Source organism: Megascapheus bottae, chromosome 31, assembly GCF_031878675.1.
Source record: "Megascapheus bottae isolate mThoBot1 chromosome 31, mThoBot2.hap1, whole genome shotgun sequence".
NCBI lineage: Eukaryota > Metazoa > Chordata > Mammalia > Rodentia > Geomyidae > Megascapheus > Megascapheus bottae.
This window is the reverse complement of record NC_143539.1, coordinates 6,995,723-7,009,600: the sequence shown is the minus strand read 5'-3', so window position 1 is coordinate 7,009,600 and position 13,878 is coordinate 6,995,723. Positions and strand designations below refer to the sequence as shown.

General features: G+C 51.8%; 1 protein-coding gene across 1 annotated transcript; it reads right to left on the bottom strand.

Annotated features, from left to right (window-relative positions):
• Positions 1-657: 657 nt before the first annotated feature.
• On the bottom strand, positions 658-2,155 carry LOC150043864 (interferon lambda-2-like). The gene is made up of 6 exons (XM_090322533.1): positions 2,146-2,155; positions 1,877-2,061; positions 1,421-1,498; positions 1,046-1,189; positions 856-942; positions 658-756 (listed from the first exon to the last, which is right to left on the bottom strand). The coding sequence occupies exons 1-6, from the start codon at positions 2,153-2,155 to the stop codon at positions 658-660; spliced, it is 603 nt and encodes a 200-aa protein (XP_090178659.1).
• Positions 2,156-13,878: the final 11,723 nt, after the last annotated feature.

Genomic DNA, 13,878 nt, shown 5'->3' with positions numbered 1-13,878 from the left:
ACACAAAACTCTGTCAGACTTTTATCACCAATTAAGCACCAGTACCTCAGATGAGGAGCTGAAGCTCAACGAGGTAAAGGAGAAGCCTAGAGCTGAAGAGCTCAGGGATGGCACCAAGGCTGACACTTCAAGGCCCACAAAAAAGAAAAAAAAAAAAAGCACTTATAACCTAACTTATGGAACTGTAAGCACTCTGTACATCATTCTGACAATAAAATTAAATTAGAAAGAGGGAGAAAGACAAAAAGACAAAAAGAAACAAAAAGAAGAAAGGAAGGGAGAAAGGCAAACCCAGGAAGCCACGTGCATGTGGCTCCTTTCACCAGAGCTGCAGGCAGCCACAACTATAGACCCGGCCACCTCCAGCCTCAGAACAAGCAGCAACACATGTGCGTGATTGCACATGGCAGTAAAGGAGACCCAGTGTCCACAGGTGCACAAACCACAACACAATGGTGATTTATTTGCATGATTTATCTGCGTGATTTATTTGCAAAATTTTACCAAGAGTATAAAAAAATAAATACATTTTTGGCTCTGAGTTGGAGAATATACACACGTAATAAATACAGAAATGGCAATGGGGTAACATCAGGTAGAACAAGGAGTCTGCATAAATAAAGGGAAGGACCCAGGACTGGCTGTGCAGGGGCGCCTTCATTTGCACTGGGGGCCCTTGATGACACAGCTCAGGTCCCGGGTGAGGAGGTGAAACAGGTTGAAGGTGACAGAGGCCTGCAGGCAGCCTGGAGACTCCTGTGGAGACACGATTGTGGGGGGAGGAAGAGTTACACTTGTGCAAGATGGGGATGCAGGCACAGTGCTCCCCTATCCTGTCCACCACCCACCCCTCACCTTCTTCAGGGCAGCCTGGAGTCTGTGCAGCCAGTGGGCCAGGCGGCGACTGTGGGGTCTGGGGTTGGCTGAGGGCTGAGCCAGAGCCTGGGGACAGAATAGAGTGGGGTTGACGCCAGGCCTGGCACCCAGGGGACCACCGGGCAGCAGAGCCCCCCATGGCCCAGGAGAGCCTGGACCCAGGACTCACACAGGCCTGGAGCTGCGAGTGGATGGAGTGCAGGGTGCTGAGTGGCTGCTCCAGGAGGTCCCCCAGGGCGGGGTCAGCCACGGAGCCCAGGACCTTCAGTGTCAGGGCCAGCTCAGAGCCCAGGGCCCGGGGGCGCTCCCACACCTGAGGGGCAGACACGGGGTGAGGCTCAGCTGAGGAGGGGCTAGGAGGGGAGTCGGGAGGGACAGGAGAGGGGACACTGGTAGCAGCACAGACAATGCTTTCCCCAGAGACCAGGTCTGGGAGTCATGGAGGAGAGAGGAGAGAGGAGAGGGGGAGGCAGGGAGGGGAGGACTCAGAGAGGAGACCACAGAGGGGCATGGGGAGGGGAGGCCAGACCTGACTCCAACTCACCTGCAGCTGCCTCAGGTCCCGGGCCCTGGGGAAGACGTGGGAGCTGCACTTGACGTCCTTCTGCAGGAGGGACTGCTCCTGGAGGGGAGGCACAGGTTACCCACGCAGGAGCTCCAGGACAGCCCAGTGTGGGCTAGTAGAGGTGAGCCTGAGCCCACAAAGGAGGGGAAGCATTAGCCAGTGCAGGAGGGAAGAGGTTAGCCCACAGGGGAGGAGGCAGGCTAGACCCAGCGAAGAAACTAGAGAATGCTCACGGAGGAGACATCCACACGCAGGAAGATGGCAGCCCCTCTCCAGGAGGGGGGTTTGCACATGGCACTGAGGGCAGGAGCGAGCCCCCTGCAGCTGGGGTGCAGGTTGGCCCGCTGTGGGAGGGGGGATGCTCCCGGAAGCTCAGTGGCGATGGCAGCCCCCAGCGGAGGGGTCAGCCGGCACAGCAGAAGACCAGTCACTCACGAGGGCGTCCTTGGCTCTCCTGAAGGCCTGAAACTCTTGTGGGGACAGGGACTGGAACTGGTCCAGGTGGCAGTCCCCGGCATCCGGCTGTCTCTGGAGGGCCTTGGTCACAGGAGCTGCCTGGGTGCTGCCCAGAGCCCAGGCCATCAGCAAGGCCAGGAGGAGCCTGTGGTGTCCAGACATGTCTGTGGCACAGAAGGGCAGCAGGTGAGAGGGGAGGGCCCGGACACAGTGGGGTGGGGGACAGGCCAAGAGCACCTCCAACTCACCCTGCAACATCAGCGACTCTGGCGCCCCTCAGCAGTGGAGCCTCCTGGCTCGCGGGTTGGTGGCTGGAGAGGGGACACGGGCTCAGAGTGTCCTCGTGGACTGCAGCCTGCTGGGGCCAGACAGCCGAGGCTCGTGGGTTCCAGCGGGTTGGAAGACACGCTGAGTGCCAGGGCTCCAAGGCGCTGCTTCTTTTAACTTGGCTGGCTGGGCACTCCCAGCTGATGAAGGGAAAATGGAAAACGCAGCCTGGGTGACACTGGCCACTAGGGGAGCCACGCTGGGAAAGCCCAGAGGGGGCGGGGCCACACAGGTGAGCAGCTGAGGGAAAAGGAAAGGGCGGGACACACCTGGCGAGAGACTTAGTGACTTCCAGAAGGAGCCGCGAGCCACGGGGACAGGTTCACTGCCTGTCAGGTGTATCTCAATCAGACAGACAGGCAGACAGAGACAGAGGGAGAGAGAGAGGGGGAGAGAGAGACAGAGACACAGAGAGAGACAGACAGACACAGAAAGAGACAGACAGACAGAGACAGAGACAGAGGGAGAGAGAGACAGAGGGAGAGAGAAACAGAGGGGGAGAGAGAGACAGAGAAAGAGAAAGAAAGAGAGAGAGAGAGAGACAGACAGACAGACAGAGACAGAGGGAGAGAGGGGGGGGAGAGAGAGACGGGGCGAGAGAGAGAGGGGGGGAGGGAGAGAGACGGGGGAGAGAGAGAGAGAGAGACAGACAGACAGACAGACAGACGGACAGAGCACAGGTCTGGGAGCTGAAGGCCTGCAGGACAGGGATGCTGAGAAGCTACAAAGTATCCAGGAACCCCAAGAAAGAAAGGGAGAGGACCCGCATCTTTTCCTGAATAAAGCCATCTGAGAAGGATCAGGTCAGTCACCATCTTGGGGCTGACACCGTTCAAAGGGACAACTCAGAGCCCTGGGAAACCAACACGGACAGCGAGACCCAAGATTGCTCCTGGGAGGGCTCGTGCCCACCTTCCTAGCTACTCAGGAGGCTGAGATCCCAGGAGCCTGGTTTGAACACAACCAGGGAGACAAACGGACAGACTCTTACCTCCAATCAACCATGAAAAAGCCACCTCAGAGATCTGAACCTCGTAGGAGAGTGCCAGTACTGAGCCACAAAAAGCTCCAAGGACAGTGACCAGGCCCTAAGTTCATGCCTTAGTGTCAGTGCACACACACACACACACACACACACACACACACACACTGATCTAATTCAGCTGCTTTATAACCTCCTCCTCCACGTCTGCTCCCCCTTGGAGTTCATAGAAAGTCTCCCAGATGAGGAACGGTCCAGAGTCAGTTCCTGGAGTGACGCTCTATCCATCTCCATGTCGTGGTCCCATTTGAAACTCGGGTCCCCGACTCCTGGCTCCTGCTTTGTGTTTCGATGTGGATGGGTGGTAGAACGCACCTCCAAGTGGCCCGGGAAAATAAGCACCACAAACGAAGCACTATTCCCCGTTGATGTTTTTATTTAATAACTTATAGTTCAGCACCAAGAGGAGAAGAAGAGCAAACACAGGCATTTCAGGTCACAGAATGCAGAGTGACAGTGACTTGAGGACCCGGGCCTTCAGTGAGGACGAGGATCCCAGAAACACAGATTCACAGAATCCACTCGAGTCTCGGGGTTCCCAGGCGGGGCTGGGATCTGCCCTGGCAGGGTGACACTGCCAGGAATCCCCGAGGGAGCCACGGCCGTAGACACCAGGCTCAACGCTGGCCTTCCACAAGGGCGGGAGCAGGAGCCCGAGGCGGCTGTGCCCGGATCCGGAGGAAGGAGGCAGCGGATCCCGGAGCCGGGCGTTCGCAGGGTGACGCGCACAGGTCCGGGTCCCGCGCGCCGGGATGGGCGAACTCACACGCAGGGCCCTGCGTTCGCCACCGCCCTGAGGTCCTCCGTGAGCGTGCGCAGGAGGCTGAAGATGACCGCGAACTCGTGACAGCGCGGCGAGGCCCGGGAGCTGGGCGGAGGCGAGGGGCGCGGAGTCGGGGTTCCCTGCGCTTCGGGGCCCCGCGCTCCCACCACCGCCCTGCGCGCTGCGCGGCGCCTCCCCGGCCTCCGCGGCCACGTCCTGGGGGATCTGGGCGGGATCAGCCGCAGCTGCGGGCGGACGCGGGGCGGTGAGGACCCGGGCCGGTGAGGTCGGGGGCCGGGCGCGCCCTCCCCGACGCCCCGCGTCCTCCCCGGCCGCACGGCCCTGCGGGGCCTGGGCGGACGCGGGGCGCTCGGGGCGCGGGCGGCGGCGAAGCGGGGCGTCGGGCGCGGGTCACTCACGCAGGCCTCCAGGTCCCGCCGCGCGGCCGCCAGCAACTCCAGCGTCGGGCCGGTGCCGGGCAGGGGCGCGGGGCTCCGCGGGCTGCTCAGCACCGCCTGCGCGTCGGCGATGGCTCGGGCCACGTGTCGCATACGCGCACACGACTGCGGGGATCCGGGAGGGAGGGAGTGAGAGGGCGCCGCGCCCCGCCGCAGCCGCCCCGCCCAGCCTCGCCCGGCCCCGCCTCACCGACGACGGCGGCGGCGGAGTCCTGCGCGCGCCGGACGAGCAGTCGCGGGGCCACTGCCTCTGAATCTCTTCCTCCTGCGGGACGAGCGCCCGGTGAGTCCGGGGTCCCCATTCCGAACCCCAGATCCCGACCACGGGAAGCCTGGGGCCCTGCACCGGGCACGGCGGGAACGCGCTCGGGGCCCGGGACCTCCGGCCGCCAGGGCTCCTGCCACGGAGCAGGGCTTCGGGGAGGGGGACAGGACCGGCGCCTGGCGGCGATGCGGGGACGCACGGGACGCGGGACGCCCCTGGGGTCTGCACCGAGCCGGCTCAGCCCGGGGCCTGCAGGACCCGCGCCTGGTGGGCTGGGGCCCCCTCGGCCCTCTCGTCCCACGCCCCGAGCGCGGGCAGCCTGGGATCCCGCGACGGGCAGGGACGACCGGGGCCCCAAGGCCCAGGCCCGCATCTGTGGGAGGCCGCGCGCCTCGAGGCCCCGCCCGCCCCGCCGCCGCCAGCCGCGTCCTGGCCCCCAGTGAGGACGAGGGCGCGTCGGGACGCTGGGGCGGGGACCCGGGCTGAGGCTCGCGGTCACTCACATAGCCGTTCCTCAGCGCCCTGACGGCCGCCAGCACCTCGGGGTCCAGCGAGCGGTACTGGGAGAGGACGCAGCGCCCTGGCTCCCCCGCCAGCCCCGACGCCGCCTTCCCCAGCGCCCACAGCGCGCACAGCACCAAGGCCAAGGCCGCCTGGACTCTCGCGGACATCGTGGACATCGCGGGCGTCGCTGCTCCTGCGGGAGCAGAGCATCAGTCGGGCCAACGCCAGGGACCCCCACCCGGCCGGACCCCCATTCCCCGCACTGCAGCAGGCTGGAGCCAGGGCGCTGCCCGGCCACTGGTGGGGGACGCGCGGGCCCCTGAAGCCCGCCCTCCCCTCTGCCCTTCTTCTCACCTACAGCGAGTTCTTGGGTTCTGAAGCTGGGGGACCTGGGGTCCTCTGTCCCTTGGGTGGTGCACAGAGAGCTGCCCACCGTCTCCACTGGTCCCTGAGCCGTCCATGGTGACTTTCATGTGACTGGAGGAGAAATGGTTCGAAGCTGGGCTTCCCCGGCCGGGGTGTCCTTTTCCCTATGTCATTGCTGGCCCTAGGCTGGGTGGGATGTCAACCGAGCTGGTGGACTTTACTCATCAGTGAACTGTCCCAGCTGTGGCTGTCCTCAGTTGTGTCATCTGAGCACACCGGACAGCTGCTTGTCTGCTGTCTGTGTCCTGTGTCTCTTCTGCATTGTAGTTATTTACTGGCAACATATCTTTTCTTTTTTTTTTTTTTCCCAGTCCTGGGCTTGAGCTCAGGGCCTGAGCACTGTCCTTGGACTTTCTCAAGGCTAGCACTCTACCACTTGAGTCTCAGCACCATTTACAGCTTTTGTCTATGTATGTGATACCAAGGAATCGAACCCCGGCTCAAATTAATTTTGTACGCTTTAAGATCTTTGAGTATGAATGTGTGTAAATGGGTGTGAGTGAACGTGTTCAAGGTTAAATTGTCAACATACTGTATAAAACAATGAATGAGGGCCGGGACTTTGGCCTAGTGGTAGAGTGCTTGCCTAGCATGCACGAAGATCCGGGTTCGATTCCTTGGTACCACATACATAGAAAAAAGTCAGAAGTGGTGCTGAGGCTCAAGTGGTAGAGCTCTAACCTTGAGAAAGTCCAAAGACAGTGCTCAAGCCCTGAACTCAAGCCCAGGACTGGCAATCAATCAATCAATAAATAAATAAAACAGTGGATGAATTTATACTTGATACACAAAGGCAATTGGGTAAATCTAAGTTTAAACTTCAATGAAATGATTGGGTTTGAATATTTCAAATTTTATTGCATTGTTTTAAAGAGGAACTGGTTAAAAGTATTTTTCTAAAGATCCTAAAATCTGCATTTTAAAAATCTGGTATTGTAATGCATAGAGCTGTTTACATTGTAAACATTGTATCCTGTTCAGCACAGAGGTATTAGGGAATTTGGAATTTATTTCCTGGAGTTCAAGTTTGGAGATAAGTATCAGAAATTTAAATGTGAATTTGCTTATCAATGTCAGAAACCTTGTCTGTTTATCTTTTTAAATTGTTTAGGTAATCAAATGTCAAGAGAAAGGACAGGAAAACTTAGTTTAGTCTTGTGAGCCTATCTTTGGGGGTGAGAGGTAAACTGGAAAAAGTGCAGCTCTGGGTTCCCATGGTGGGACATGCCCTAGGGAGGGTCCATGCACGGTGAAAAAAGATAAGCTGGCACAAAGGCTGTTCATCTAAACCTGGTCAGATGGGCAGAGTGGACCATCTTTGTCCTGTCTCGTTTTCCTTGCAGACTGACATTGGAAATCTGATGGTAAAATGTGGGTGATGTGATTAGTATTTCTTAAACTGCCCCCTAAAATGTATTAATTTAGGGAAAAGGGGGTTTACAAAATGTTTAGAGGGTTATCTCCTTATGATTTGGTTTCATGCTACTTTACAATTGAATGTATTTTAGAAAAAGAAGGAAACTAAGTCTGGACTTTTTGTGCACTGATGTTTGTAATTCTTGCATTAGGGAAACACTGTTATTTGAGTTTAAACTGTTATTGGAGTTCTAAGCAGTAACCTAACCAATATAAATAAATAAATAAATAATAAAAATAAAAGAGAGAGGGGGTGGGGGGGAGGGAAATGGAGACCAAGACATGAGAAAGGGTATCAATGTATGTGAAGTAATGTACCTTCTATCTGGTGAATATAATGTAACCCTTCTATTAATTACAATTAAAAAATATGAAAATAAATAAATAAAGCAAGCAAAAAAATAAAAGAGAGAAACAAGTGAAAGTAGGACTGCCAAAATAATTGCTTAATTGCTATTTCAGTTTGTTCTTGTAAGTTTATAACAATTTCCAGCAGACCCATGGAGGAGGATAGCAGACCCTTATTCAGATGTAATTTTGGCCCTTACCAAGTTCCAGGTAAGATCATGATTAGAGACTATTTCTGTGTTGACCACCTTCTTGCTTTAATTGGAGTAAAGTGGCCTTATAAAGGACTCATTGATCTGAAATTTGCAGTTCTGAGCCAGCCCGGACAAAGCAAAGTCCCTATGAGACTATGGTGTCTCATCTAGCAGCAGAATGCGAATGAGGCAGAGTTGCTTTGAGCTCAAAGTGACAGAGTGCTAGCCTTGAGCTCAAGAGCTGAGGGACAGCACCCAGGCCCTGAGTTCAAGCCCAGCAACTGACAAAGTCCACTGTTTGAATGGCAGAGATGGTGTCAGATCCTAGAGTCACTCGTGCTTGGCCATTTAAAATTAATCAGGGCTGGGAGGTCATAGAATAGTTTGTAAGCATGTCTTCCTAATGCCCGTGCCTTTCATAATGGGCAGGAACTTGTCAATCATCTGTAACAGTGCATAGTTTACAATCCTGACCCCCTGTATTTGCTCAAAGCCCTAAGTGAGCAAATTTCGATTTGACACCAGCCATAAATTCAGGAAAGTCTGTGAACCTGAGGCTGTATCCCTAATGATCTGTTTAGGCCTACATTGACAACTGAAGCATTGTTAGGGTCACAGAGATCAAGTTCCCCAAACAATCAAAATGCCTTTGCAAATGGGTGCTAAGTAAGCTACACTGTTGTAGCCAAAGAAAAGGTTTATGCAGTTGTTAAATGTTTTATACGATCTCCAGTTTGGAGTAAAATATTGCTCCTGAAATGTAATCCTGGCAACCCCTTGGTAAAATAGGCTAAGCTTTTAGGGTCCTTAGGTAAGTATAGAGACAACGCCCCTGAGTCAGCTTGAAGAGGTTACAGAAGATGAATCTTCACCCATCAACCCCCTTAAAATGAAGGGACCAGAATCATTTTTGGGAAGTGAGACAGGATAAATTAGAGGTATGGGAAAGAGTAATAACAGATGTGCAAGAGTGGAGACTGCACAGGTTCAAATCTTCTATCCCTGACTAGAGAATCCTAGCCTCATTTAAAGGAAATCTGGTTACTAAAAGTTGTCACCCTGATATTACTTTGGAATCTCAGCCCTATATTGTCCTAAAAACCAATGGGGTGCCAGCCTGCAAAAGAGTGTGCTCAGGTAAAGCAACCAGGCAATCATTGGAGAATTCAGCAAAGTCAGGCCTTAGGTTAAGCTTCTTTAACTGATCTGTGCAGAAATTTGCAGGTGACCCAGCAAGAGGTGTGACATTCCATTGGAGCTGCTGAGAGATAAGACTGCTGCTCACATTCTGTCTTACCTGATTCCACCACCCTGCAGCTGCTTCCTGAGAGGACTGGAACTAAACCCTGTCCTCACAGGCCTTTCAAGTTGATTTCATCAGCCGGTTTCCAGTAAAGAGCTACTGGATTCATCATTCCTAGATGGAGACAGCGTGTGAGGATTTTGGACTTTCCGATCCCCAGAGAAATGGACTTTGACATCACACAAACTTATTTGTTGATTTATTTCAGCTTCATAGACAAATCATTGGGCTTGAGTAGGTGCCATCACTTGATGTTGAGATAACACAGACAGCCAAGGAGTTGTTTGAACAGTTTCAGCCGTATGTTCCCTCCTTAAACAACTTAAAAGGCTTACTGATGACCTTTGTTGGTCCAGAAATGTTGCTTATAATAATTATTATTTGCCTACCTTGTGTAGTAAAAATCTTGCAAAATTCATTATTAAATTTTGCAGGTCAACTCCACAAAATCAAGCTCCAGATGAATGAGTTTCCCCCGAGAGGAATCACAGCCAGGGACGGGTAAAGCAGGGATGCGCTCTGGCCAACCTAAGACAGGGCCTTCAGCTTGATCTGAAGAAGTTCCCCATGACGGGTAAGGCAGAGTCAGCGATCCACCCAACCTAAGACAGGAGGGTTCGCTTCTTTTAAAATCAAGATGTTGGGAGCCGGAGTGTGGAGTCAGACTGTCCTAAGAATCTGCATCACTGAGTAAGATAACCACACAAAGAAGTGAGCTGTCTGTCATGTGTGACGCCATGCCTACAAATTTTGAGCTGTACTGTCAGTGTTGTGAACTTCCTGACTCTATTGATTTATTGCTTTATTTTTCTGTTGAGACTTGATTACCATTTGGTACAAATGTGTTATTGCTTTATCACCTTCTGCTTAATTGATCTGAGACCTGATTACCATTTGGTGCTGATGTAACCCCTAGAAGTTCCCTGGTTTCAAGAAAGACTGAATCTAAAAATAAGCAATGCTTCAGTCTTAAGCTCACAGTCTTCTTGGTCTGCTGACCTGGGCTGTAGACCCCATCTGTTTGTCTCTTGTCTATTTGTTTTCCAAGTCTTCACCCCTAAATCAGGAATCGCAGTTCGCTGCTGGCTGGCCCTGGCACTCCACCAGCTTTCTTGCCCGAGGCTGGTGAGCTGCCACTTCAGGCACACTCTGTATCTGGTGTTTTCCTAGTTAATTGGAGACAATATCCAGAACATTTCCTGCTTTCGATGTTTTTTTTTTTTTGCCAGTCTTGGGATTTGAACTCAAGGCCTGGGCATTGTCCTTGAGCTTCTTTTGCTCAAGGTCAGCACTTTACCACATGAGCCATAACACCACTTCTGGCTTTTTCTGTGTAGTGTTACTGAGGAATTGTGCTCAGGGCTTTACACAGGCTAGGCAAGCCCTCTCCACTAAGCCACCTTTCCAGCCCCCTTGGCTGACTTGGTGCCCTGACTCTGAGATCTCAGTCTTTTGGGTCGCAAGGATCACAGGATTATAGAGCTCAGTTTTTATTTTATCTTATTTGCATTAGTCCTGGGGCTTGAACTCAGGACTTTGACACCTAAAAAGAATGCCAGGCCTGGGGCCAAGAGTTTGGCCTCATGATAGAGTGCCTAGCATGCATGAAGTCCTGGGTTCGATTCCTCAGTACTACATATATAGAAAAAGCCAGACATGGTTCTGTGGCTCAAGTGGTAGAGCTCTAGCTTTGAGAAAGCCCAAGGACAGTGCTCAGATCCTGAGTTCAAGCAAGAAGAAGGAGGAGGATGAAAAGAAGGAGAAGAAGAGAAAGGAAGAAGGCAAGCCCAATACTATATGCATGTGTGGGTTAGTGAGGTTTCCTTTACTTAGAGTCCTTGATTTTGATTGAAGAATGAGAATGTCTGGACAAATCAAGCTGGTGAGCAAGCAGGAAAACAGAACAAAGAACAGAAGGACAAGTGTGGGTGCTCTCATAGGGAGGTAGAGACACAGAGCTCTTTTGTTCCAGTGATATTTTTTCCTCCTCCTCCTTCTCCTCCTCCACTTCTTTATTTCTTCTTCTTCTTCTTCTTCTTCTTCTTCTTCTTCTTCTTCTTCTTCTTCTCCTCCTCCTCCTCCTCCTCCTCCTCCTCCTCCTCTTTCTTCTTCTTCTCCTCCTCCTCCTCCTCCTCTTCTTCTTTATTTCTTCTTCTTCTTTATTTCTTCTTCTTCTTCTTCTTCTTCTTCTTCTTCTTCTTCTTCTTCTTCTTCTTCTTCTTCTTCTTCTTCTTCTTCTTCTTCTTCTTCTTCTTCCCCTTCTCCTTCTCCTCCTTCTCCTGCTCCTCCTGCTCCTCCTCCTCCTCCTTCTTCTGTTGTAAGACTTGAATTCTGGGCCTGGGTGTTATCCCTGAGCTTTTCAGCTCAAGGCTACTGCTCTACCACTTAAGCCACAGTGCCACTTCCAGTTTTCTGGGGGTTCACTGGAGATAAAGAATCTCCCAGACTTTTGTGACCAGGGTGGCTTTGAACTGAGATCCTCAGATCTCAGCCTCCTGAGTTGTTAGGATTACAGGTGTGAGCCACTGGTGCCTGGCTTAATTAATTCTTATTAAATGCTCCTATAAGAATGGACAGCAGTAGAGAGAGCCTATCTTCCAGCGATGAATCTGCTTCTCCCTGTCAGGACTCTAGTCTCATTTTCCTTTACCTAGAGCTTAGTGGGAAAGCCAAGAAGAAAGGAAAGGAAGTCAGGTTAAGTTATCCCCAGGCTTTCTCCTTCAAAATTTCCACAGTGAATCCATTCCCTTAATTCCTACCTACACTTCCTCCCAGGCTAGGTGCTCAGATCCTCCCCTTCCTATGGAGGGAGAGGTGACTGCCCCTCCCCCATGCAGGCCTCAGGACCTTTTCTTAACTTCAGTCATTTCATTCTCTCCCCCCCTCCCTCTCTCTCTCCCTCCCCCCTCTCTCTCTCCCCTTTGGGGCTTGAAATCAGGGCCTGGGCACTGTCTCTGAGTTTTTCACTCAAGTCTAGTGCTCTTCACTTTGAGCACTTCTGACTTTTTGGTGCTTAATTAGAAATAAGAGTCTCACAGATTTTCCTTCCTGGGTTGCTTTTCAACCATGACCTGCAGATCTCAGCCTCCTGAGTAGTTAGGGATACAGCCCTGAACCATCAGTGGCCCGCTTCACTATCCAATCTTTTCGCAAATGCTCCAGGGACAAACTGCGCCTCAAATTATCCTAAATTGATTGGGCCATCTGCTTCCTGCTGGATCCTAACTGATACAGTGTAATTAAAGATGTGGGGAAATGCAAATGAGACAAAAAAGCAGGCTACTGCTCTGTATACCACCAGCTTACAGTTTGGCTAGATGGCTCACAGAGAAGTAGAGATTGTTACAAACTGTTAAACATAGTTTTACCTTCTGCTGGTGGGATACAAGACATATTCTCCAGAGTTGTGTGTTTTTCTCTTGGAGAGAGTGTTGTTCATCACAAAACACTTGCACAAATAAAAACATTTCAGCCAGGTGCTGGTGGCTCACGCCTATAATCCTAGCTATTCAGGAGGCTGAGATCTGAGAGTTCAAGTCCTATGACTGACCCCCCCCCCAAAAAAAAACAGTGGGTCACATGTAAAGGGTCCTTTAGGAATTACAGCTTTTAAACTACAGTGCAGAGGTCCACAGCTCACCTCTGCTGCCTGAACCAAGGGGAGAAATCTTTGTGTAACTGGGTCTCTGTTTTCAACCTGTAAAATGGGTTAGGAACCTTCACTTGGCCAGGTTCTTGAGGAATGAAGAGATGATGGGTATGCATCCAGATGAATTTTAGAAAAGATTTGTGGTGGTGATGGTGGTGGTTGTGCAATAAAACACATGGCCTCCGGGGTACCAGGAAGTGACATCCCTTGTTTGGGCTCCAGTCCGATTCCTTCCTGATCATTCAGGACTTTCGTTTTGTTTTCTGATCCTGAGGATTGAACTTGGTGTCTGAGCACTGAGCACGGAGGTTTTGCTCAGGCCTACTGTTCTATCACCTTGAGCCTCCCCACCACTTCCGGTTTGCTGGAGGGTGAATGGAGTCTCACAGACTTTCCTGCCTGAGATGACTTCAAACCAAAACACTCAAATCTCAGCTTCCTGGGGAGTGTGGAGTCAGACTGTCCTAAGAATCTGCATCACTGAGTAAGATAACCACACAAAGAAGTGAGCTGTCTGTCATGTGTGACGCCATGCCTACAAATTTTGAGCTGTACTGTCAGTGTTGTGAACTTCCTGACTTTATTGATTTATTGCTTTATCTTTCTGTTGAGACTTGATTACCATTTGGTACAACTGTGTTATTGCTGTATCACTATCTGCTTCATTGATCTGAGACCTGATTACCATTTGGTGCTAAGGTAACCCCTGGCAGTTCCCTGGTTTCAAGAAAGTATATAAGACTTGATTTAGAAATAATCGGTGCTTCAGTCTTAAGCTCACAGCTTTCTTGGTCTGCTGACCTGGGCTGTAAACCTTCCGACCCCATCTGTTTGTCTCTTGTCTATTTCTTTTCCAAGTCCTCACCCCCTAAATCAGGAATTCCCATTCGTTGCCAGCTGGCCCCGGAACTTCCTGAGTAGCCAGGATTGCAGGTGTCACTGGCACCCACCTCATTTAGATTGTTTTTGTTTTGCCAGACTTGGGGCTTGAACTCAGGACCTAGGGAATGTCACTGAGCTTCTTTGGCTCAGGGCTAGCACTCTGCCACTTAAGCTTTACTGACACATCTAGTGTTTTCTGTGTATCTGGTACTGAGGAGTCGAACCTAGGACTTCTTGCATGCAGGGCAAGCCCTCTACCACTAAGCCACAGTCTCAGCCCCTCATTTTTTTTTGTCAGTCCAGGGGATTGAACTCAGGGCCTGAGCACTGTCCTTGAGTCTTCACAAGGCTAGAACTCCACTACTTGAGCCACAGCACCATTTCTGGCTTTTGCTATGTATGTA